The sequence below is a fragment of the Artemia franciscana genome, chromosome 18 (genome assembly GCF_032884065.1).
Source record: "Artemia franciscana chromosome 18, ASM3288406v1, whole genome shotgun sequence".
NCBI classification, from domain to species: domain Eukaryota; kingdom Metazoa; phylum Arthropoda; class Branchiopoda; order Anostraca; family Artemiidae; genus Artemia; species Artemia franciscana.
The window spans coordinates 12,656,225-12,680,917 of record NC_088880.1 but is presented as its reverse complement, the minus strand read 5'-3'; the positions used below and the strand labels follow the sequence as shown (position 1 = coordinate 12,680,917).

General features: G+C 35.2%; 2 protein-coding genes across 3 annotated transcripts in view; both read right to left on the bottom strand.

Moving 5' to 3' along the window:
• LOC136038631 (CCAAT/enhancer-binding protein zeta-like) overlaps positions 1 to 22,692 on the bottom strand; it is a 48,349-nt gene extending 25,657 nt beyond the window's left edge. The window contains exons 1-6 of one of the 2 annotated variants that reach the window (XM_065721870.1): positions 22,493 to 22,692; positions 19,298 to 19,454; positions 14,579 to 15,511; positions 10,720 to 10,937; positions 5,286 to 5,433; positions 40 to 389 (exon numbers count right to left, since the gene is read on the bottom strand). In XM_065721870.1, the coding sequence (XP_065577942.1) occupies positions 40 to 389; positions 5,286 to 5,433; positions 10,720 to 10,937; positions 14,579 to 15,505 (1,643 nt within the window). In that variant the 5' untranslated portion in view covers positions 15,506 to 15,511; positions 19,298 to 19,454; positions 22,493 to 22,692. The remainder of the gene's footprint in view (positions 1 to 39; positions 390 to 5,285; positions 5,434 to 10,719; positions 10,938 to 14,578; positions 15,512 to 19,297; positions 19,455 to 22,492) is intronic. The other variant, XM_065721869.1, reaches the window with a different exon arrangement.
• LOC136038634 (lysine-specific histone demethylase 1A-like) overlaps positions 1 to 24,693 on the bottom strand; it is a gene marked incomplete at its 3' end in the record, with an annotated part of 406,525 nt that overhangs the window by 330,685 nt on the left and 51,147 nt on the right.

Below are 24,693 nucleotides of genomic sequence, written 5' to 3'. Positions count from 1 at the left end.
TTTACGTTTATCAATGAAAAAAGAGTAGGTACAACTTACAAACTCAGCTCCCAGATGTCAGACCCATCTGCCTTTGCATACGATGGATTCCTCGCAACTCGATCATACTCACAATTTTTTGATCGTTCTTTTATCGCAATGTTTTGCCGGTGAAGCCAAGAAGATACTTTCGGTCCTGTATCTTTATCCATTTCCTGGCTTTCATTCTCGCTCAATTTGACATCAGAATAATGTTCATCTTCATCATCTGTAAAAGCTGAGTCACTATTCGTTAATTCCGAATATTTTGGCTTTTCTACTCTTTGGATTAAAGTTGGATGAAGCTTCCGCAGTTCAGAGATTAAACAGAGAATACCACAAAGTACACCTGGACTTTGCTTTTGGCCAACCTACAAGAGAACGTGAAACCTTTCCTTAAAAACAAAGATTTTCAAAATACCGCAAAGCCCTGATCAATAGAGCAACGACGAACAAGATAATAAACGCAATTTGTACTGGATTTCCTGAGATAAAAAGTTCGATAGACAATTACTGAATCTCAGGTGGCCTTTGTTCTGGTTTCAAGAAGTCAGGAGAAAATAAAATAACAAGCACTGATCTTCTCATCTTTTTTCCAAAATATTGAACTTGTTTCCAAAAAATTGAACAAAATATTAAAATTGAACTTGAAGATCAAGGTCTCTTGATTGTCAGCTTTTCACAATTTCGTTGAGATTTTAGTATAAAGTGGAATATATGCAATGAAGTGTGGCCTTTACTTACTTGAGTTTCTTCCGAGTTCTTTAAAATATTTCACGTTTTTTACAGCACATATATTTATTTTTCTCCTTATCAATTGGGATTCTTAGGAACAATCTTAGAAGGAAGGGTACATCCATCACAGATATGACTGCTTGTTGGGGGGGGGGGCACAATTTGTGAAAATCTAGGTTGCGAAGATTTTCTTCCTTTTTTTTAAAATGAAGATACAAAAAAGGCATTTTTCAGAAACTAGTATGTGGGGGGGGTGTATTTTCTTTTTCAAGAAGATCAAAGATAAGGTTTTCTAAAATCTAAGAAGGGGCAATAGAATCTTGGGGAGGGGTGGGGTGCTATCCCTGCCTCTCTATTGGCACCCTTCCGGGGGAGGGGTATATGACTTTCAAAAAAGGATAGAAAAGGGGGCAAAAACATGACCAAAAACTTTTTTTTATTTTGTCATTAAACGGGGGGAGTAATTGGGCTAGCATTAATAAATAGTCCTTCAAGTCAGGATCGGGGTTGTGTGGTTATCAATCGAGAATTTTCTTAAATTTGCGACAATAGTGTTCATTGATTCTTTGGTTTATTGAAAGATGAGATCCAGCATTGAAGGCAACTCTAAACAACACATTTGAACTTTTACTCACATCTGAAAAAAAAAATGACCTTGATGGAACTACTGCTGATGATTTCAAGTATTATCGGTTTGTTCCCATCACGTACAACTTCTGTGCAAAAAGTACTCAACCTTTTATTTCTGTCGTATTTTGGAGCAATTACTATTTTAAAAACTAAATAAGCTCCGTTTACTTTTATTTTCTATTGTATTTCTAATACAGCTAATTCTAGATATGAAATCAGAAACTGAACAATAGTAGTTAGAATAATAGCTGAACAATAGCATAATTGATAACTGAATGATAACTGAACAACAGACAAATGAAACTGAATGATAGCAAACAATAGTAGTTTGATTTTACATCGTAGCCACAAAACGAGAACATAGAACAAGTCTAGGAAGTATCTCAAAAACCTAAGTAATATAACGCACAAAAGATGGCATTTTCCCATAAGTGGGACACAGTCCCGCAACTCTTCATACTGAAAAAAAAAACCTTAAAGCCTGCACGTTGGTGTGTTTATAAAAGCTGATCTGGATTCTCCACATAAAAAAAGCATCGGAATTGATATAATGTATGACATGCAGAAATGTTACCCCTTAAACAAATAGGGAAAAATGTTCCTCACCCCTCGCTCTTTACGCTGAAGTCGTAAAGTTTTTTTTTGAAAAACAATTCTCACTCAAATTCCACAGTCTTTTTGTTTGTGCAGTCTTTCTTAAAGAATTGTGATAAAAAGCCAAACTATAGCGTAAAGAGTGAGGATTGAGGAAGGGGTAGCCCCCCTCATGCATGGAATAATTTCAGCTCGTTTTAATTTTTAATGTTGTTCCTTACTTTCAGTCAAGGAATTTCTTTTTTATTTAATTTCTGGCCAGTTTTCAAATCATGCTAGGAAAACGCCACCACCAGTATAAATTTTTTTACTGGAAAATTTCCCTCAAAAACTTCCCTTCCCACAGAAAATTCCCTCCCCCAGATAAAATTCCCCTAAAAAATTTCCGCAGATTTCCCAATAACAAATACTATATGTGAACAATGGGCGAATTGCGTAACTTACATCCCTTGTACCAAGGGCTATGTGGGGTCTTTTCATCCCCAAAGGCATGGTTATTGAAATTTCAACTATCCTGAAATTTCAAATGGCAGGGGAACTTTTGATTTCCAATTTAATGAGCCCTCTCCCGATCTCCTAGGACCATTGGTTCGATACACTCATCCGTGGGAGAAACAAAAAAAAAGAGTAAATAAGCACGCATCCATGATCTTTCTTCTGGCAAAAAACATAAAAATCCTAATTTTTGGAGATAGGTTTTTGAAACCTTTTAGGGGGATTCTCAGATATGATGATTCTCACACCAATTTGATGGTGTGAGTTTCACTACGATTGCTTGACTTTTGGGGGTGTTTCTCCCTTTTTTCAGAAATCCGAAAAAATTTCTCAGGCTCGAAGTTTCCAATGGGCAACATTAAACTTAATGAATTTTAAAGGACTGCATATTTGGTTATAAATTATAACCGACTCAAACGACTCCAATTCCAGCTCCAAACGTTTTAAATATACCGACTACAACTCTGACTCTGATTTCACTACGATTGCTTGACTTTTGGGGGTGTTTCTCCCTTTTTTCAGAAATCCGAAAAAATTTCTCAGGCTCGAAGTTTCCAATGGGCAACATTAAACTTAATGAATTTTAAAGGACTGCATATTTGGTTATAAATTATAACCGACTCAAACGACTCCAATTCCAGCTCCAAACGTTTTAAATATACCGACTACAACTCTGACTCCATTCAGCAAAATTACTAAAGCTCCGACTCCATAACACTAACTCCATAGCCCTGGAATTTTATCTATATTTGGAATCAGTATAAAAAACCAATTCTTTTGATGTACCGATTGTTATCAAAATTCAGTTCTTTATAGCTTCAGTTACTATTGGACGAAGTTGTTGCTTACTTAAGAGTTCGTTACCATGAACTGTTTGGAACCATAAATACTAGATCAGAATTGAAACAACACAAAATAGTGTAAAACGTCACCAAATCGAAACATAACGTACATGAAGATTTTATGGCACATCCCAATACTGCAACAAAAAGAACTCAGAATTGAGGTTGAGATCATCTCAAAATTTAGATAGTGCAAAGTTAATAACCAGATTTCACTGTTTTCATTCGTTAATTTTAAGAATGATCTTATTGCCTAGTTCTAAGAGCTTTGTATAGAAAATTTTTGGAAAGAAGAAATTTTATCCCCCGGAGAAAATTCCCCTAAAAAAAATTCGGCAAATTTTCCAATATTAGAAACTATATGTGAACAATGGGCAAATTGCGTAGCTTGGAACCCTTTTCCCAATGGCTATATGAGGTCTTTTCATCCCAAAGGGCATAGTTATTGAACATTCAATTGTCCTGAATCGAATGGCTATCTCAAAATTTTGATCTGATGTATTTGAAGGAAAAGGGACGTGAGAGGGGGGCTAGTTGCCGTTTTATATTGTTGGTCATGCAGAAAGAGCACTGGAACTTTTGATTTCCGATTTAATGAGCCTTGAATATTTGAAGATTGCTTGAATATTTTTGGGTGTTTCCCCCTTTTTTCAAAGATCAGACAAAATTTCTCAGCCTTGAAGCTTTCGATGGGTAATATTAAACTTAATCAATTTTACAGGGTTGTGGAGTCGATTATAAGTTATAACCGACTCCGAATTCAACTCCGACTCCAAACATTTTCAATATATCGACTTCAACTCCGACTTTATTCAGCTAAACTTTACTAAAACTCCAACTACACGACAAGTAAAACTTTACTAAAACTTAGATTCCGACAAAGCAACTCCGACTCCATATCTCTGTTTTAAAGTTTTATTTAACTAGACTTTATAGGGTATAACCAACTCCGACTCCAACTCTGACTCCATTCAGCAAAAATTTATTATAAGTCCGACTCAGACTCCACAGCTTCGATTCTTTCGGTTACAATTGGACCGAGTTGTTGCTTATTTACATTTCGGTACCCTGATCTGTTTGAAATAAAAAACTAGATCAGAATTGGAACAACACACAATAGTGTAAAAACAAATCAGAACATAACATACATGAAAACATCATGGCACATCCCAATCCTGCAACAACAACAAAAAACTCAAAATTGAGGCTTAACCTCAAAATTTAGGTAGTGCAAAGTTAATGACCAGATTTTACTGTTTGATTTCACTTTATTTTACTTCGATTTTTTTTTATTTTACTGTTGGCTAATTTTAAGAATGATCTTATTGCTAGTTCTAAGTACTTTGTGTAGAAAATTTTCACCATAAAGTTTAGCTAAATCTCATTTTCAATCTGTCTTAGCATGAGAGATGCAGAATAAATGTTGATTAGTATAGTCATGTGATAGATCATGTATAGATCATGTGAAGTCTGGCTTGCCATTTCTTTTTATTTATCTGTTTTCCTCAATGCTTTATTGTATGAATATGGTTTTCCACCCTTAAAAGAAGAAAAAAGCAGTTACAACTGAATATAATTTTTTTAAACATGAAATTAGCTTTTAAAAGAAACATGAAATTTAAACATGAAATTAGCTTTTAAAAGAAACAGAAATTTATTTATCTATTTTCCTCAATGCTTTATTGTATGAATATTGTTTTCCACCCTTAAAAGAAGAAAAAAGCAGTTACAACTGAATATAATTTTTTTAAACATGAAATCAGCTTTTAAAAGAAACAGAAATTAGAAAAAAAACTAATAATTTGACAGAGAAGCAGACATAAAATTTACTTATTTGTTTGAATATTTTTTAAGTAAATTATGGCCTTTTAGCCTAAAAAAGCGATTTAAGTGGCAGGAGCTGCCTCATTATCTTACTTATAATTAAAAACCTTCAAACAGCTATCAAGAAGCAGCAATAGAATAATTTACCTGCAAGAGTCGCTTTACAAAAGCTCTAATTCTTTTCACATCGTCATCAACTTTCAGTGCTTTGAATAATAGATTTAAAAACATAGTGATTTTGCTTGACTGTCCCAACTCTGGATCTAAAAGCTTCTTGTAAATGGTATTATAAAACCTAAAAATAAAAATAGAAATTAGTTGATGGAAAAAAGAATTTTAACAGAATAAAAACAATAGAAAAATCACACTATGTTTAAAGCAACTGTTTTGGCTCCAATTGGTCTTCTTTATAAAAAAAAAAATCTTTAGATGGGGCTAGAATTCAGGACCATTTGTTTTTCTCTTTACGAAAAAGTTAACAAGTTCCTACAAGTAGAAATTAACCGATGGAAAAAAGAACTTTAACAGAATAAAAAAATAGAAAAATCACACTAAGTTTAAAGTAACTGTTTTGGCTATCACTGCAATAGGTGCCAATCGCTTTCCTTTAAAAAAAAATCTCTAGATGGGGCTAGAATTCAGGAACATTTGTTTTTCTCTTTATGAAAAAGTTGTACTCTTTTACAAAATCCCGCGGTAGTAGAAATTACAACAGGTTCCCACAAGTGGAAATTAGCCGATGGAAAAAAGAACTTTAACAGAATAAAAAAATTGAAAAATCACACTAAGTTTAAAGCAACTGTTTTGGCTATCACTACAATAGGTGCCAATCGCTTTCCTTTATAAAAAAAAAAATCTCTAGATGGGGCTAGAATTCAAGACCATTTTTTTTCTCTTTACGAGAAAAGTTGTACTTGACGAAAATTCTCACGGAAATTTTGACCTAAAATTATCAATTCTGCGTTATCCACCTTTCCTTTTGGAAAAATCTTTCAATTCCCCAAGCTTCCCATACCATGAGATACCGCAGAGATCGGCCGCGACGATGCTCCCGAAAAAGGTGACTTTAGTTGTTTCACAACTAGAAAAAAGTGACAAAAAGTAACAACCAAGAGCACAGGAGGATGAACTACACAGCTCTCAATTACTGCTTTATGATCATCAGTGCCCTCTATAAGACTCATTTTTCTTCAAATAATTTATTTGCTCATACAAAAAGGGAACTTTAACAAAATGTTTCACTTCGATTATGGTTCCAAGAGCAAACAACCTGGGTAAAGCAAAACTTGTAATTCTTTACGAACAGAAATAATACGTACGATTAGCGTCGAGGAGTAAGTGTAACGAATCACTGGTAGAGTTGCACTTAAGATAGCTAACATTATAGCTTCTTAGGCTTTTTGAAAGCCAAGCGATAAGTTCTGATTTCCTCTTCAAGCAAGTACTTCCACAGATTCAGTACTTCCACAGGTTCACGATTATCCGCCCTTTCTGTTTACTCAAAACAAGCTTTAATCCTGCTTCCAGTATGCGATGAGCCAGACCAACATTCTAAAAGTGCTTCTTTTTTACTGCTTTCTTTAGATGTTCTCCTGCCTCTCTCAGAAGAGTATCACCAACTTCTTTCTTCTATTTAATCATTGCTTTTTTTCGTAAAATTTATAACCCTTACTTCGCTATTTTCTGCATCCTCTGGGCCATTTCCTGAACTGCATGTTCAGCCTCTTTTTTCCACCTTCAAGCTCTTCTTTATCTGAATCATCCTGTTTTCGTCCAATAAGACTAAGTTTGTAGCTACCTGATCTGACCAAACACAGCCGCTTCTTTTTGATCAGCACAAGCTCTGGTCTATTCTCATAATTGCGTAGAGCATCAGCAACAAAAGCTTTAGCGTTTAGGGTCTACTCCTCTGTACAGACTTGCCTAGGAGTCATCAACTGAGCTGAACGAGAAAATCCTCGCTCTATGTCGGCGCTTCCGTGGCAGAGCGACGGAGCTGCTCTAACTACCCAACCTTAGGCATGATATTTCACATCATCAGCTGGCGTCTTAAGTTCTAGGATCTTCTGCCAATAGCTATCGATTCGTGTACTTTTCGTGGGTGGTAACACAGAATACGACTGTAGTAACAACCATTCTCCCTGGACTTTCTTAATGTTCGTCTCAAACGAAAGTTTACTTGCGACTAAGAGAATGCCACCTCAAACCCATCGGCTTAGGATCTGGCATGGGAAGGCCAAAGCAGGTAAGGCTTCAGAAAAACTCTTTGTTCACAGAGCATTTCACAGACAAATATTGTGAAGCAGCTTTGACATGCTTCCTAACTCCCAGGAACAAAAAATTTCCTATCTTTCTGAGTTGCCTTCGAAGAACCAAGAGCTGCCTGAGATGTTCTACAAGAGAGATGTGGCTTCAAGGGCAGAAAGAACACGGTTTTGAAGATAACAGTGAGTTCTTTTGCTGCTGATTTGTGATATTATTACAGATGTCTTTTGAACTATGTTCCCCGGCGCTGAGAATATGAATTTCCTTCCGATCCTGGAAGGCTTCTTGTTAAATGCCAAAAAAGACATGCTCGTTGACATAGACCATTTATCCTTATTTTAGGGAAATATTAGTTGAAGACATCGAGAAGTCTGACTTTGTGCTGAAATACGAAGAGACCACAAGCAATATTAGGGTCGAACAGTTCTGAATAAGGAGCAAAAACTGGCTATCACTCGGTTTCTTAGAAAAAATTATTTGGGGCATGCTACCAGTCAGGATCTGAGCAAGAAGCTCCTCAAGAAGCTCCTTGCGCGCGATGGCTTAGCTGTTAATAAGAAAGTTTGGTCAATGGTTGACTCGGAAAGGAAAAAGCAGTATTCAAAAAGTCTTTTAGATATTGGTACCTGCAACATCCACGCAGTGGATAATGCATTCCAAAAATGACTACAGGAACTTTAGGAGGAATGTTCTGATATAACCACTGCTGTTTATCATTTTTTCATTGAATGGCCAGCTCGTAATAACGATTTTAATCAGTGTCAGCTAAAAGTTAAGGTTTGACGACATAAGTTTGTAAAGTACGTCCTCACAAGTTGGCTTACCACAGGAGAAGCTGGAAGCCACTTGATCAAATAATGGCCTGCCAAAAGCCATTGCTTGAAATTCGTGCCAAAGAACAAGAACTTAAAGTACCTTATTTCAAATCCTAATTATCTGAAAATTGTCAGTTGGCTAGGAAAGCTAAAAATGAAAGCTGAAATCGAGCTTGTTTTAAGCTCTGCAAATACCTTCACTAAATTACATTGAATTATTTCAATGACAAGAGCCATTGATTAATATGCTGAATTTCAAGGTGGGATGCCTTTGCATAGTTCTTTTCGGTCAAATTTAACATGCCGATCATGTCAACCATCACCTCGTCGGATTTGAAGGCATAGGCAGTACCGCAGAAGTATATCTAGAGCAACCTTTGTGTAACGAGCATAGTTATGTATGGATGAGAAACATAGACACTGAAAACTGAAGTCGAAAGGAAACTTCTAGCTTTCAAGACAAGAGGTCTCCAGCACATCACAAGAGTCAAATACACCAATCGCATCACAACTATGGAAATACCCCAAAGGTTCCAGTCGACTGAAAGCATTCTCAGTAACACCAAGAAACAGCAACTGCGTTGGTTGGGCCACGTCAAGCAAATAGAGTCGAGCCACCTCCTGATAATTGCCCTTGAAGGATCTTTACATGGCCTCCATCCACAAGACAGACCACCAAAGTGGTGGATAGATAACTTGATTTTGATAACGTCAAATTAGCCCAGTTATCCCGTACTGCACCTGATAGAATAATGTACTGAGCCCTTATGCATCAGCTAGCAGGATGAGTGGCTTCAAAACGTCCAATGAGCATTGTCAGGACTCAAGTAGGTTTTGTTGCATGATTGTTTGTTTTTATAAGGACTGATGTGAACACAAGCTCAACTGCACACCTCATAAGACGAGATTTATTGCTGAAAAACGGCTATCACAAGCCCAAAATGGGCCGAATTAGCACCTGGTGATTTACACACTGTGGAGATTCACTTATTGAATATGTCGACTATGCAAGGAATGAAAGTTCTTCTACATCTTTCAGTGGAAACTTTTATTGGGGCAAGAAGGGGGATTTTGGTTGAAACAGAACGCGGGAGGCGGGATCGAAGGGGTGAATATTTACTAGGGAAAAGGGAAGTTGTCTGAGGGTTATGAAGGGCATTGTTAGCGAAACGCAAGGAAATTACAGCTCTCATTTCCTTAAGGGTGACTGTATTGGCTCTCTTAAGAAGAGAAATATAAGGTGCTTTTACCCTCATCGAAGATAATTCTTAGGCACCTTTTTAGGACTGCCTCTATTCTGTCCGACAATTCAATGGAGATGCCAGGATGCCAAACAGGACAGGCGTACTCGAGGGTTGGATGTACAAATGAGAGAAAAATCCCCAAACAATACGATTTAGGGCATTTAAATTTTGTAAGGAGTTGTTCTAGTTAAATAAGAGTCAACTTGAAAGTTATTAGTTAGTTTTTCTACCAGTGTATTGTGGTTAATTAAATTATAATCTTTTTGCAAGTCAACAGTGATAACAGTGAGTCAGGTATTGGGTTTTTTCGATGTGTTAGATATTGTGTCCATAAGTTGAACAAGATAGTGGGTGGTAGATGTAGAGCGTAAGTTTCCAAATTGTTCTTGGTCAATATTTGGTAATATTGTTACTTTCAACCATTCAGCTAAAAAGCTTTCATATAACTTGTAGAAAACTGGAGTAAGAGTAATGGGCCAGACACCATCAAAATCTTGTTTGTTACCTTTCTTATTTACGGGAGTATTAAAATCTAATTTCCAACAATTTGGGAACTTACCAGTAGAGGTAATTTCATTAAAAAGTAAGGACAAAGGCCCTGAGAGATTGTCGGCAAAGGCTTGAATTAGTACAATTGGGATATCTAGTGGACAAGGACTGCACATTTTAATGTTCTTGATTTTTGTCTCCACATCTGAGGGCGAAATAAAAAGAAAATTGAGAGAGCACAAATCATAAGGGGTGTCAAAAGAGAGAGGAGGGAGGCTCTGGACTATGGAGGAAAGAATTTTGTTCAGATCATTAGTTGTAACTGAGGGGTCTTCTTGAAAATGAAAATCTATAATAGTATGTGTTTTCCCACAATTTTTTTATCCTATCATACCATTGTTTTGGCTTTGTAGAAAATAAGTTCTTGACTTTACATTTGTAATATGAGGAAGCAGATTTGCGTATTTCTTTTTTTATGTGTTTATACAGTGAGTTAGCTTCGGGTGTTTTACCATTCTTAATCAGATTCATTTTAATTCTAATTAGCTTTTTCAATTGGCTAGTAATGTATGGTCTTGTTTAATTGACCTTGACATCATAAAAAATAAGCTCTGCTCTGTTTTACATTGGCTTCTTAAATACACAAAACAGAGCTAATAAGGCCAAATCCAATAGAAGTTCCAAATTTAAAACTTTTTAATATCATAAGAGCCTGATGAACATTACATCATTACAAATGTAAACACTGACATAAAGCTTGAACTTTACCTGTCACTACTAGCCCCTTCTATTGAGCCAACAGTTTCTGCCCGGAAAAGGATACTCAAGGCTTGTACAGATGAGTTGAACTGAGAAATATGAACAATTTTATAAAGGGCATCCAAGTGAGGCACTAGAGTTGCATTTGCGTCACTACCTTGGGTGAAAGGGTAAGCTCTATTGACCCCAGTAAGTATAGCAGCCATTATTTTACTGCTGACATTACTCTGAAAATAAATGTAAGGAGACATTATTTAGGGTTCAAAAGATACTTTCTCTCAAAAGGACTAGTAGCATATTTCAAATGGGCATAAGGACAATGAAACACAATACGGGCTATTACAAACAATTTGATTTGAAAAATCTTTTACTACATTCATACCCACTTTGCAAACCATTTTATTGACAAGGATCTGGTAAAATTGGCAGTTTGCTAGTGGATTGGGATTTAAAATGACTTGACTCTCAAATTTGACAGATCTACACATGATTTGGCTCTTTTTTTTATGGCTCTTCAGCCTCTTGTTGATACCAGAGAAGACAAGTGGCATATTCATTATTCTCAAATAGCCTTCCCAATTTCACTTAATTGGGTGATTGGGTTAATTGGGTTCTACATACAGGTTATAGCACAAGATTTTAAAAAAGCAAAAAAAAATACTGTTTTTTATAGTATAAATGCCTGTATCTTACTTATATAATTTGTAGGCATAAATAACACCTAACAAACAACAGCTAATCTAAAATCTATGACGCTATGCTAGTTTCCCTAAATTTGCAGTGTCTCTTTGGTGATAATTACAGCTAGATCAATCAGCTGATTTTTGGATTCTTTCAGGAGAGTATTTGTTTCCTTGTTTTGCTTCTTTTTTTGCCTAAAGGGAAGCAACTAAACCTCATTGTAGAGACTATATGCAATCAACCGGTTTAATTAAAAGATGGGAAATTTCGTGTATAGGTTGTATAGTTGGGTAAGTATACCCTGGTTTGTCAAACAGCTTGAGGATCCCAGGACAAGCTATTCTTTTTTCAGGGTGGGGGGGAGACTAAGAAATTTGGGGGAAGGGGAAAAATTATTTTTCCTGTCCTTAGAAATCAGTACATACTATGCTTGTCTCATATTTTCATGTATGTTGTCAAACAGGTTCTTTGGTTAGTTACAACATAATAAGCACTATGGCCAAGTACAAGTAATAAAATGTTCCATCTGAATTTCTTTTCCAAGTATATCAGAACAAACTATAGTGCAAATAATTGGAAAATTATGGGCAAACAAGCGAGAAAAGAAACATTTTAACTTAGTACACCTCCACAAGGAATACTTTCCTGGCTGAGTGGGTTGGTGCGCTGGATTCGGGATCCCTTGTCTGTGAGGACGCGGGTTCGAATCCCAGTGTACCCAATTCTTCAGTTTGGGACTGGGGTCAGTGGCGTGACTCTGTAAGCTTAGCCAGAGTCGACCCAGCTCTAAATGGGTACCTGGAGAATCTGGGGAAGGTAAACAGGAAGGGTGTGCGAAAGCACAGGATGGCTGGCCCCCAACCCCCCATTGCACTTCCTGGCTGAAGGGCCAAAAAACAGAGATCAGCACCGCCAGTACAGACTGTAAAGTCTAATGCCGTATCCTTTACCCTTTTTTTTTACAAGGAATACTTTCACTTAAGAAATTATTTTTCAGTGTGCTACAATCACTGAAATAAATTTTATCAACATATGGCCACTTGTTAAAACAGAACACATTTTATTTACTAAAATAGCAAAGCTAACATAAAAATGCAAAAAGTAAATACACATACAAACAATGAAAGTGCAACCACCCCTAGAAGGAGAGGGAGGTGAAGAGCGTTTTATTTATTTTTTTTTTTTTTTTGCAGATCAAGTAAAAAAAAATTCAAAGGTACTTTTTGTTGTCAGCTATATGTTTGATGAGGGCTACTTCAAATTACGACAATAAGTCATAATCATTCAATTCTGACTTGCAGCATGACTTACTGAACGAAAAGAGGAGACACAATTAACACTTACAAATTGATTCACAACAATCCAATTTATGGTCTCTTTTTTGTCGATTCATCACAGCAAACAAGGGGTCATTCTAAGAAGCTCATAAAGTTCAACGCTCAGAGGAAAGAACGCCATCACTTCCTAACCAACCAGGGTGTAGACCTGTGGAACTCTCTGAGCAATCATACTGTATCCAGTAAGAGCATCAAAGAATTCAAGGTCTCACTTGACAAGGAGTGGAGCAATAAGGAATGGAGGCTGGAATGGGACACCTTGGAGTACCAGACCAGAGCATAAACCCTAGTCAATCAAACCAACTTAATATTCAAAATACAGAATCAATCCACATGGCAATTTTTGAAGAAACACTGAGCAATGCTACAGGATGGAAAATCCTTCAATTGCTCCAAGCTGCAATTTAAGGTAAAATTAATGGTTAAAATTGAAAATAAATCACTGCACAAATGAACTACAAATCTATTTGTTGCCAGACTGAAACTGAAGAATGTAATCTGCTGGCATTATTCTAAGTTAGTCTACCATTATATTTAGTTGCCTAACCACCTGGGTAGGGAGGAGGAATGTGACAGTGAAAGTCAGTCTGAAGGCATCTACATTAAATGCCTACAGGTATTTAATACTGGCTAGTTCATATCTGATCTAGCTTAGGTTTTTGTGCAGGTTTCTCTTCCTAAATTTGTTGTTACTACACTTGGGTTACTACATTTTGGATGGGTATCAAGAGGGTATGAACATATGAGGTGTGACATTGTTGATATTATTTATTTTAGGCAATTATGCTATTTTGAGAAGACTTAAGCTAATTCTAGAAGGAGAATGCAAATAAAAGAACCCTTATCACATTTATAAAATGGGAAATAAAAATATAAAACTAAAGTTTCTGTAATTTTTCCAAAAAAAATGAGTGTGCCTGCAATTTTATACAGGGAGAAAAATAAACTCTCCCCCTCTAGAGTGAAATGAAGGATGGTTGTTTCCTAAAAGAACACTGTTTGGTACTTCTGAATCCCAGCCCCTCATCCTTATCCCAAGTAAGGATTTAATATGTGCACATGTGTGGCACCCATCCTTCTAGGTATTTACCCCTCTGGAAAATACCCCCTGTGAAAAATAAGGCTTTCTAAATTTGAGAATTTTATTTGAGTTTTGTTTTTCTTTTTTTCTGTAAAGGGAAGGAATTTTGGTACTTGTGAATTATGTACCACTCAGTCAAATTTATGCTGTGTAAAACTTGAGAGCAAACCAGTTTCTTTGTTAGTTTTTTCAGCTTAGTGCAAGACAAAGACAAGTGACAGAATATATGGGAATTATATATAATTTAAGTTACATATTTGCACATAAGGGGTGGGGGAAGTATTTTGACAGTTTGAAGTCAGAAAACAATTCTTTCTTTATAATATGCAGAGTTGTACCTAACACATTTTGCATGCAGGCCCACTATACTTTACCCCCCCCCCCTAATGTGGGGTGGTAATCACCAGGGGGTAAATGCTAATCACCATCTAAACCAAAGTAGCATTTTTTTTCTTTCTATTTGAATCTTCTGTGATGTTTTATGGAGTTAATCAATTTGGCACCTGAGTCCAGACACACATACAGGATTTTTTTGGCGGGGAGGGGTAATCAACTGATGAAAACATCTTATTTGAAAAATGAAACATAAATAAGCATTAGGCCTCTAGTCCAATCTACAGCCTATCATTGCATGATAGCAGCATTTGATTTAAACTCTAATTGCAGGGCATGGGCTATTGCATACAGTCTATACAATTGGGTACCAGAGATACTAAAGTATTTACTGTATTTGTGTAAATTACTAAGTAATACTGTAATTCTTGCTCACCTTTTTAATAAGCGATTTGAAAAATGAAATATAAATCAGCACTAGCCTTGTAGCCAAATCAGTATCATTTTGTGACAACAGAATTTGATTTAAAAAGCACAAACCAAAATACTGTGTCTTGGCTGTTACATTCGATCTATACAAAATCCTTTCAACTTCAGATGCAACAACAAGCTTCATATTTGGATGTTTTTTCACTACAGTTTGCAAATGACTAACAGCATAGGATGCTGTTGGTCTATGGGGATCACCAATTTTGTTCACCAGCTGTGTTAAAAGCTCCTGTTCTTGTTCTGGACTGTGTACTAACAACACTTCCAAGCAAGCAATACCTTTCTTCTTTACAACATCAATTGGATCCTTTAATAGCTTTTCCAAATTTTTTATAAAAAGACCATAGACACTCTTCAATTCCTCTTCAAAGATAAACAATATGAACACTTTCTTTTTGTCACTTTTCTCCAGATTTTTAGCAGTCTTTAAATTTTGTTTGCTAAATGGAATTAATTTTCTCTTACGTGGCAGTAATGTACTTGTAAATGCTTTTAATAAGGCATCAACTGACTGCATACATTGTCTTCTAGCTTTTAATTCAATCATCTTGATCAAAGATTTTACTGACGAAATATTATGAACAGGAGCTTCATTAATCAACAGTGCATATGCATTGATTTTGTCAACTGATGTGCCTGATTGAAATACAGTTTTGATCCAATTTGATTCTGATTCACTCATCCCAGAGCCAGTGCCACCATTTTTATACAATTCTAGCTCACGACTATAGTAGTCCTTTGCTTCATTATAAAGGGCAGTCAGGTCAGGAATTTCTTCTTCCTTGTTAACACCAAGCTTCATCAAAACTGGGTCATCATACCACTGCCCTTCTAATTTGACAACAGGACCCAAATTTTTCTTCCAATAAGCCATGGAAACCTAAAAATAAAACCTTACTTAAGTTTTGTGATTTATATATTTCTTTTTTCTTAAAACTGGCATTTGATAGAAAGAATAGGTTGCACATTTCTATGTTTTGAAAATGAACCATTTGTTTAACTTCATCACCACCATAGCATATAACACTATGAGCTCTCAGCAAACTCACAAACTCTTGAATATAATTTTCTTTTAAAACTGACACTATTAGAGAAATATGAAGTTAATATGGTTTCATTTTAGACAAACATACTTTGATCTTAATCATTTTCAATAAGAAACATTAATTTTTTCTGTTAGTGGTCCTTGCATTATATGACATGCACGTCTTAGCCTGAAGTTATTACAGTTGATAAAAAAATTATGTATTCTATATTCTTATAATTTATTAAAAGAAGCCAATCTGTTTTTGTTTTCCCAATGCCTAATTTTCCAAGTAATTTAAATTAGTTGACTCTTTTTTATAGCATATGTAAATGCAGCTAATATTTAGGAGGAGAAGGGATAAAAAAAATTCCAAGGAAGATGGACTTGAAAAAGATAGGTATTTATCCCAAAGAACAAGGATAAGGAAAGTAAAGAATAAACTCAGATAGAATTTAAAAAAAAAATAATTAGTATTGTCTAATGTTTCCTAGTAAAATTCTATTTTTTTTTTACTCTGTAATTCTATTCTTTGCATTTGGTGCTAGCAGTTTAGGCTTTTTTGGTTTTTCAGTTTAAGTAGAAATGTCACACTGGCTATGGTTCTTGTAATACTTAATTCTTAAACAATGTGTGTTGTTTGGTTTTGGACAAACAATCTTATTCCTCTCACTTTCCTGTTTCCTTTAGTGGAACCTTGATATGCCCACAAAAACTTCTTTGAAGTATTAGACCACCCCAAATTCATTAAAATCCTCTGGAAGACCAGGATTAACCCATTTGGAACTAAAACTTCTTTGCCTTGGAAAAGAAGATGATGTTTCAACCCTCCATAAACAAATTAAGGAAAGAAATATGCTGTGCTGCTTCTTGTTATGGTAAGAATGAATTTAATTGCTTAAAACAGAGCAAGCCTCAGCAATAGTTTAAGAAATGGAAAGAAATAGCAGGTTGCTCATGTAAAAACCTTGATTTTCTTCTGGATGAACCACCTGAATAGATAACCAATGAGCTATCTATTCTTTGCATTTGGTGCTCCCCCTCTCTTGGAAAACCATCTAATCCCTGAAACTTCAAAAGATGAAATCCGAGAAATTTCAGCAAAGCAAATAATAGGAAAAATACAGAAAAAAACTAGCATTTTTCCTATTGATATTCCAATTGATCTAATAAAAGCATTCCCTGATAAACTTTCAACACCCCTTGTTATTATTTTTAATGATATTAGTAATTCCAGATTAATCCTGAATAAATGGGTTAATCCTGGTCTTCCAGAGAATTTTAATGAAACTCTTTCAGGTTTTTTTTAAATTCTGTTTGAGTTTATTCTCTACTTTCTTATTCCTTGTTCTTTGGGATAAACACCTATCTATTACATTTTAGCTCATTATTCATGAAGCATTTCATTGTGTTAAGTCCTTGGGGAAGAGTCCATTGCATGCAGGTATGGATGAACATTAGTTGAAAATAGGTGGTAATCAGAGGCTTGTGTCAGCCTAAAATTTTGTCTGGTGCTGTAGAAATCGGTGTGTTTGGAGGCTTAGCAGGCTCTGTATTTCACATGCATACTTAAGAATGTACAAGAATCAGTCTTTTGAAACTTCTTTGGATGACTTTCCCCTATCCCCCCAAATAATTTGACCAAAAAATTATTTATTTTACAAATAATTTTTGATATTTTTCACTGCACACACAACAACAACAAAAGAATCTTGGTTTTTAACCATTGGTCATGGGACATAACTTACTGTAGGAAATACAAATTGTAAAAACCAAAGTTTCTGGATAAAAGAAAGAAAAGATTTTGATGATGTTAGGGTTAACCAGAAAGCAGGTTGTCTGTGGTTGGAGAAGGAAGATAGTGTAAAGAAAGGTTTAAGGGAAATGAAAACTTCCTGGGAGGGTGTAAAGAGGGATACTTTAAATAGTATTGGAATGGAGGAGGATTCAAAGATTCAGTTGGCCTTTTGACCCCTGTTGTTTCCCAGAACTATTTTTTGGGCCATTGTTGTTTGAGACAAAAAAAATGTACAAATTGTGGATAGTCAGAAAATTCCAAGAGGAGGTGGTGGTAGCTTTAAGTAATCATTATTTATATAATAATAATAAGTAATCATAAGTAATCATTATAGTAACCTAATATAGTAATGTATAGTAATATATATATATATAGTATGTATATATATAGTAATATAGCAATATAGTAATATAATATATATAGTAATATAGCATTATACTAAAAATTATAATAAGTAATCATCATTTGATAATCATTAAGAGGAGGTGGTAACTTGAAGGATAGCCCTATCTTGTCAATTAGAACCTTTTTTTAGCTTTTTACAGCCAAACTATTTGCAATTCATTGATCAGTCTTGTCATAACTTGTAGAGCTATCTCTAGGACAAAAGGTGGGAAGTTTAATTGTTTTCTAAGATTAGGAAAGCATTGGCTTTAGATCTAGCATTGACTAGATCTAGGAAAGCAAGCATTGTCATTTATTTTGATTTTTTATACCTGCTCTAGAGGTTGAGCCTTTTGGGTAGCCTGACAGCTCTTCTAATCTACGTTCTGGTTGGTTCAGGATAACCACTATTCATAGTACAGGTCCTGTCTCTGAAGGCCTAGCAGGGACCCTAAAACCTTTGTTGGTTGTTATGCTTGTTGCAATTGGTGCTAGTAGCATTTGGGATAAGGGGGATCTACAGCTTTCATGGTGTGACTCTGCTAAAGACATGGCACCAGTTCTAAAGAGCTTGTTTGGAGATTTATTTCATGGCAAAGCTGAACTGGGTGCACATTGATGATCATTGGGAATTTATTGTGAATGACCTTAAAGGAGTTTTCTGTTACTTTAAATCACTGTTTCCACTATATATGATCTTGGCTGCTCTGAACAAGTAACAACTGTTGCTAGATTCCAAACACACCCATGACATCACAAGATTCAATTAAAACAGAAATTTAGCCTATTATGACTAGCCTATATATGAGTCCATCAGGAGGAAGAGGAAGCGGGGTCTATTGTTAGAGAATCAACCATATTTGGCAAGAGCATAAAATAAGAAATCTAATGGTACTTTTTTATTTTGGTAAACTTTCCAATTAACTCACTAATGAATAGCTAATAAAATGACATACCTTTAGAATCAGAAATTCATTCTGAATCAAAATATAACATTCACTTGTGTTGGAAAAAACTCTAGCCAATACCACCACCCCACCCTCCTGATTTGCAAATATATACCCTGAGCTGCAGCCTACATACACAATGAATTTTCCAATTTGTTTTGACACACTGTTTGAAGCAAAGAGCAAATTACAGAGAATTCTAGTGCATATATAACCTACAGCTTGGGGTATATTCTGATTCTAAAGATAGTCTATGTCTATTCCTTAGCTTTCTCATTAGTGAAGAAAATCAGAAATTCACTTTTATTTATGAGCATGTTTTCTTCAGAAAAAATGCTTTAGTAAATTCTAGTTTAGAGGCTTTTAGCTATCTTTGAAAGTAGTTGATTGAGGTGAACCAAATTTTCAGGAATGCATCCAGCACCCTTTTTGGTCTCCTGGGAATATAATTTGAAGCATATGCCTCCAAGCTCTCTCCATCTAGAGGGCATAGACCTTTGGGAGTATAATTACCTTAAATTACATTTACGCCTGCAATAGAACAATCCTTTGATCCCTGGTCAGTGAAGATAGTATGCTGACTAATCAGATCAGTCCCAGACTAATTGCCAGGGCTTGCTGCACTAGAATAAAAGACTTCTTTTTGGGGAAAGACCACTTCTTTGGCACTCTAGAAAAATACAGATCAGCTTTTGGACAACCCCTATTTTATTACTACATGATATAACATGAAGATAGTAGCAAGAGCCCTGCCTTCTTGTTGAAATTTTCATCAATAATTTGTCAGCATAAATTAAAAATGTGGTCCCTATTTTGAAAAGCAATTGAAAAGGAAAAGTATATTTAATATTTGTGATTAGTAGAATCAGCAATAAAAGTTATATTTTTAGAAGCCAAAGAAAATCAGCTTTCTGTTAATATATGAATAAAACTGAAATACTAAAAGGATATATACATCAAAATAGGATAATTGGTATTTCCAAAAGGAGGTCCTTTGTCCTTGTAGGTAAGTCAATAAGCTAATTGGTCTATTTTAAAGTGTTTGATCATAAATAATTTTAAAAATTACCTATACTGAAGCATAGTTTAGATTTTTAGCTATTTATTGATATATGCAATTCTTCTGGATTTCTCTTTGGTAACAAGGTGTGAGGGTTTTAGTTTTATATAGTTTTGCTCAATTGGATATTGGTTTTTTACCCTACTCCTTTTCAACTGATGACTTGAATGACTCAATACTGGTAAGAGTCATACTGGTAACTAAATACTGGCAATACTGTTTCCTGGTCTAACAAGTTTTATAGATTCACTATCCAATTAGAAAAGAATTTGCTACATGGCCTTAAGAAGCCATACTTATTGAAATTTTTTTGTTATGTCCTCTTGTTTTTACAGACATCTGGCTGAAAGACATTTGGAATAGCCTAAGTTTTTTTATGGTTTTGCAATTCAGTGGGGGTAAATTCAATTTTTCAATCCAAGAGTAGTAGGGAATGTCATAGAAACCTTATATGCATTAGTTTTAGGTCTATGCCTCAGAACTGATTCTAGAGTTTCTTGGTCAAATTTATTAATTGGGTTGGCAATACATATACAAACTCTAGTTTAGGCAAATTAAACCTTTATAAGGAAGGTGAACAACTACTGAAAGTCCTCTTAAATATAGCAAGAGACTGTGTAGTCTTTGCTGCAAGAGTTGGAGCATGAAAACTAAACTTTAGCTTTTCATTAACTAATAGACCCAGATCATGTTCAGCATGACTAGTGACAATAGGTTGCCTTGTTTTGTCCATTGACTCAATTGAGGGTAAAATTCTAGTTAATTGACTTCTTGCTATCTCGGAAAGGGTTTAGGTTAGGAAAATGAAACTTTCAGGGATGAATCTACAGACTAAAGTATGTCCTGGGAAGGTATTTTGAAGTAACTACCTCTATTCCTTCTCCCTCTAGAGGGCCCTGACCTTTGATGACCTTTAAAAATATGTGTTTTATAAAAGTTAAACCTTGTAAAATAGATCTTCTGCTTAATTGAAGTACAACAAAATTGTTTTCAGCTTCATAACTTAGCTCAATTCCATTTTATAAGGTTTTAAAGATATGCAAATACATTTCCTAAATTTTGAAAAAAAAACCTTGATATGGCTCAAAATTCTACTCAAACAACAGGAATTGCATTGTCAGAACTAAAGGCAGAGAAAAAGCAACTAGTAACCAAAAAATTAAGGTAAAATGTTGTTTTGTCAAAATTTCAATAGGTATAGACCTATCATGTAGGTAATTTTCAGGGCCCTCTAGAGGGAGGAGTGGAGGTGGGTACTTTAAAATACCTTCCCAGGACATACTTTAGCCTGTAGACCCATCCCTGAAAGTTTCATTTTCCTGACCTAAACCCTTTCTGAGATAGCAAGAAGTCAATTAACTAGAATTTTGCCCAATTGAGTACTGGTGTCCTGTGTTTTCATTACCAATATTGCAACAGGAGCCCTACAGGACATAGGCTAGAGAGAGGATGAACTTTGGTAAAATTCTAGTTAATTGACTTCTTGCTATCTTGGAAAGAGTTTAGGTTAGGAAAATAAAATATTCAGGGATGGGTCTATAGGCTAAAGTATGTCCTAGGAAGGTATTTTGAAGTACCTGCCTGTACTCCTTCTCTCTCTAGAGGGTCCTGAAATTTGCCTACATGACAGGACTATACCTATTGAAATTTTGACAAATAACATTTTACATTAATTTTCAGTTACTAGTTGCTTTTTCTCTGCCTTTTGTTCTGAAAATGTAATTCCTGTTATTTGAGTAGAATTCTGAGCCAAATCAATGTTTTTCTTCAAAATTTAGGAAATATATTAGCATATTTTTAAACCCTTGTAAAATGGAATTGAGCAAAGTTATGAAGCTGAAAACAATTTTGTTGTACTTCAATTAAGCAGAAGATCTATTTTGCAAGGTTTCAATTTTGTAACACACATGTTTTTAAAGGTCATTAAAGGTCAAGTCCCTCTAGAGGGAGAAGGAGTGGAGGTAGTTGCTTAAAAATACCTTCCTGGGATATACTTTAGTCTGTAGATTCATCCCTGAAAGTTTCATTTTCCTAACCTTAACCCTTTCTGAGATAGCAAGAAGTCAATTAACTAGAATTTTACCTGAACTTTTTCTCAGTAGCCTATGTTCTGTCCCAAGTAAGAACAGTCTTTCCAATGAGACTATCAATGATGAATCAATTAATTCTTTCAAAAATGCAGTCAATCTGGAGTGAAGTAACATGGAATGGAAGTAGGCTGCCTGCCAGTGGGATGGCAAGCCCAGCACACCCACTAATTGTGTCACCTCATCAATTCAACAGTGAGATGTTCTAGAGGAGGATGCAGTCCACCTTATCTTGCTGAATATCCAATTTAAGGTAAGGTAAAGTGGATAACATTGGATTTCTGGACATTGAACTTCCACAAGTAAAAGAGTCCAAGTCTGCTTGAATGGTTTCTATTTTTTGTACTTTTAACTGAACCAACTAACTTTCAATTGTCTACATAGAGACTTGGGCTAATTTATTTTTGATGTTAGAAGGTGCATCACTAATGAAAATATTGAATATAACTTTTCTTTCAGAAAAGTCAATAAACCAGAATTTTGCCCTAAGTCCCAATTCTAGACCTAGGCTAGCCTATAGAAGGTAAAAATTAGGCTAGCCTGCATATTCTAATAGTTTACCTTAATTTTCACTTAGAAGAAGGGCTAAAAATGTGGTTCAGTTATTATTTATGCTAAATCTTGAAGCACAGCAATACAAGAAAACTGGGATGTCAAATTCATCAACTGCTTTGGTGGTGTTTCTTTGATAAAAAAGTGTTGATTTACTTATACATGTGACTAACGATCTTTTCTTCTTCATGAGAAGAATATCTTTTCTTAGGCCTTTTTTCGCGTCAACCAAAGGCCTTTTTTCGCGTCAACCAAAGAGACTGTTTGAGCTCAACCACTCGGTGTGGTTGAGCTCAACCGCTGTTTTTGCGTGAAACAGTGACAAACCAGGTTGTCATGAAAAGTGATTTTGCATGAAACAATTGACTGGTTGAACTCTAATTTAACCAGAACTGTCATTGTTTTTAACCGTAGGGTTCTACCATTCATAATTGTTGGTTGACCTTTTCAGGCGTAGATTTCGAAAAGAAGAATTCGTAGGCTATAAATAAGTCTATATAAAATAAGAATTATAAGCTGACAAATAGAATTCTAGCCTCGCAAAAGTAAGGTTTAATTTTTTTTTTTCGTATTAGGGCTATTTGGATAAATGTTGGGTTATATCCTGCAATTTGATTCACATAGGCCTTAAGACAGGAAGTCAAGAGCTTGAATATGCTTTTGAAAACTTATGTAGATACTTGGAAATCTTTGTTTCATCCTTTTGATGCCCTAGGCTTGACCTTAGCTTGGTAATTTGGCTTCAGAGATAAAACCTTGATGAAGCAAGACCCTAGTGGTTATAAAGCATTGTTAATCCAATTACTATTCTTACTAGATGCTTCAAGATGTGTTGCATCTTTGTCAGAACTTTTTACATTTCAGCCTTACCCTATAGGGCCATGGATAAATTTTCAGGTCAAACTCTAGTTTGGCTACTGTTTGCTATCTTAGAAATTGGTTAAGTCAGGAAAATAGAACTTCCAATAATGAATCCAAAGCAAAAAATACGTAAAATTCTAGTTTAGCTAATTTTCATTATCTTGGAAAGGGAATAGGTTACAAGAATGAAACTCAGTAATTAATCCAGGGTCAAAAACACTCTGGGAAGGTGCTGCCAGGCTTCTATGTCAACCCTTTTCTGATTTCTAAGTCTTAGATAATTGCTTACTCAAAAGGTCTATACCTATACTATTGAAATTTTGACAAAACAAGATTTACCTTAATTTTTAATTATCAGTTTCTTTTACTCTGGCTTTAGCTCTTAAAATGCAATTCCTTTTATTTAAGTAGCATTTTAAGCCATATCAATATTTTTTTTTTCAAAATTTAGGAAATGTCTTTGCATATCTTTAAAACCTTATAAAGTGGATTGAGGAAAGCTGTGAAACAGTTTCTTTGTACTCCATGTAAGCAGACCTTCCCAGAACATACTTTAGCCTTTAGACCCATCCCTGAAAGTTTTTTTTCATTCTCACCCCCTGGTGCTCTTTTACACATTGTATAAATTGTGAAGAAATGCCTGCCCCCTTGCTAAGAGTCTTAGAAGTATCTTATATCAAAATACACCTGATACAGTTTAATTTTTTAGAGATGACACAGAATAGCATTAAAGCTGAGTATTTGCTTTGCAAGAAATGTGTCCCTTCTGTTGTAAAGCATTTTGGATAGACACTAATCTAACCATGGACATATTGCTGTTGCAAATGGTTTTGCTTAAAATGGTTTGGAAAACAAATAGCAAATGTAAATTTGCTTTTTTATCATTATTTAAGACTAGAATATCACAAAGCTATGCAATCACATTGCTTGTTGTATCTTAAGTAAATACAATCCCTGATGGAGTTTTGTTGATACCTGTCTTAAAATTAATTTGTCTAAATAAAATATATTGTTTATGGGACAGTAGAGAAAATGGCAACAACCATGAATTGAGTTTTTTTCAATATTTCTTTTTTCAAATAATAGTTCTCTGGTCACATTTGTGTTCCTTGCTAAGTTGTTGGCACTCTGGTTTGGGAATCCTTTGTCCAAGGGGTACAGGTTTAATTCCTGGCATTGCTAGTGTATTTGGTTTTTACCAGCTAAGTATTCACCATGCTAGTTTGCATCTTAAGTAAAGCAATCCCTGCTGGAGCTTTGTTGACACCTGCCTTACAATAACTTGTCTAAGTAAAATACAATGTGTATTGAAGATTAGTGAAAATGGCTGCAAATCCATCTTGTTTTTT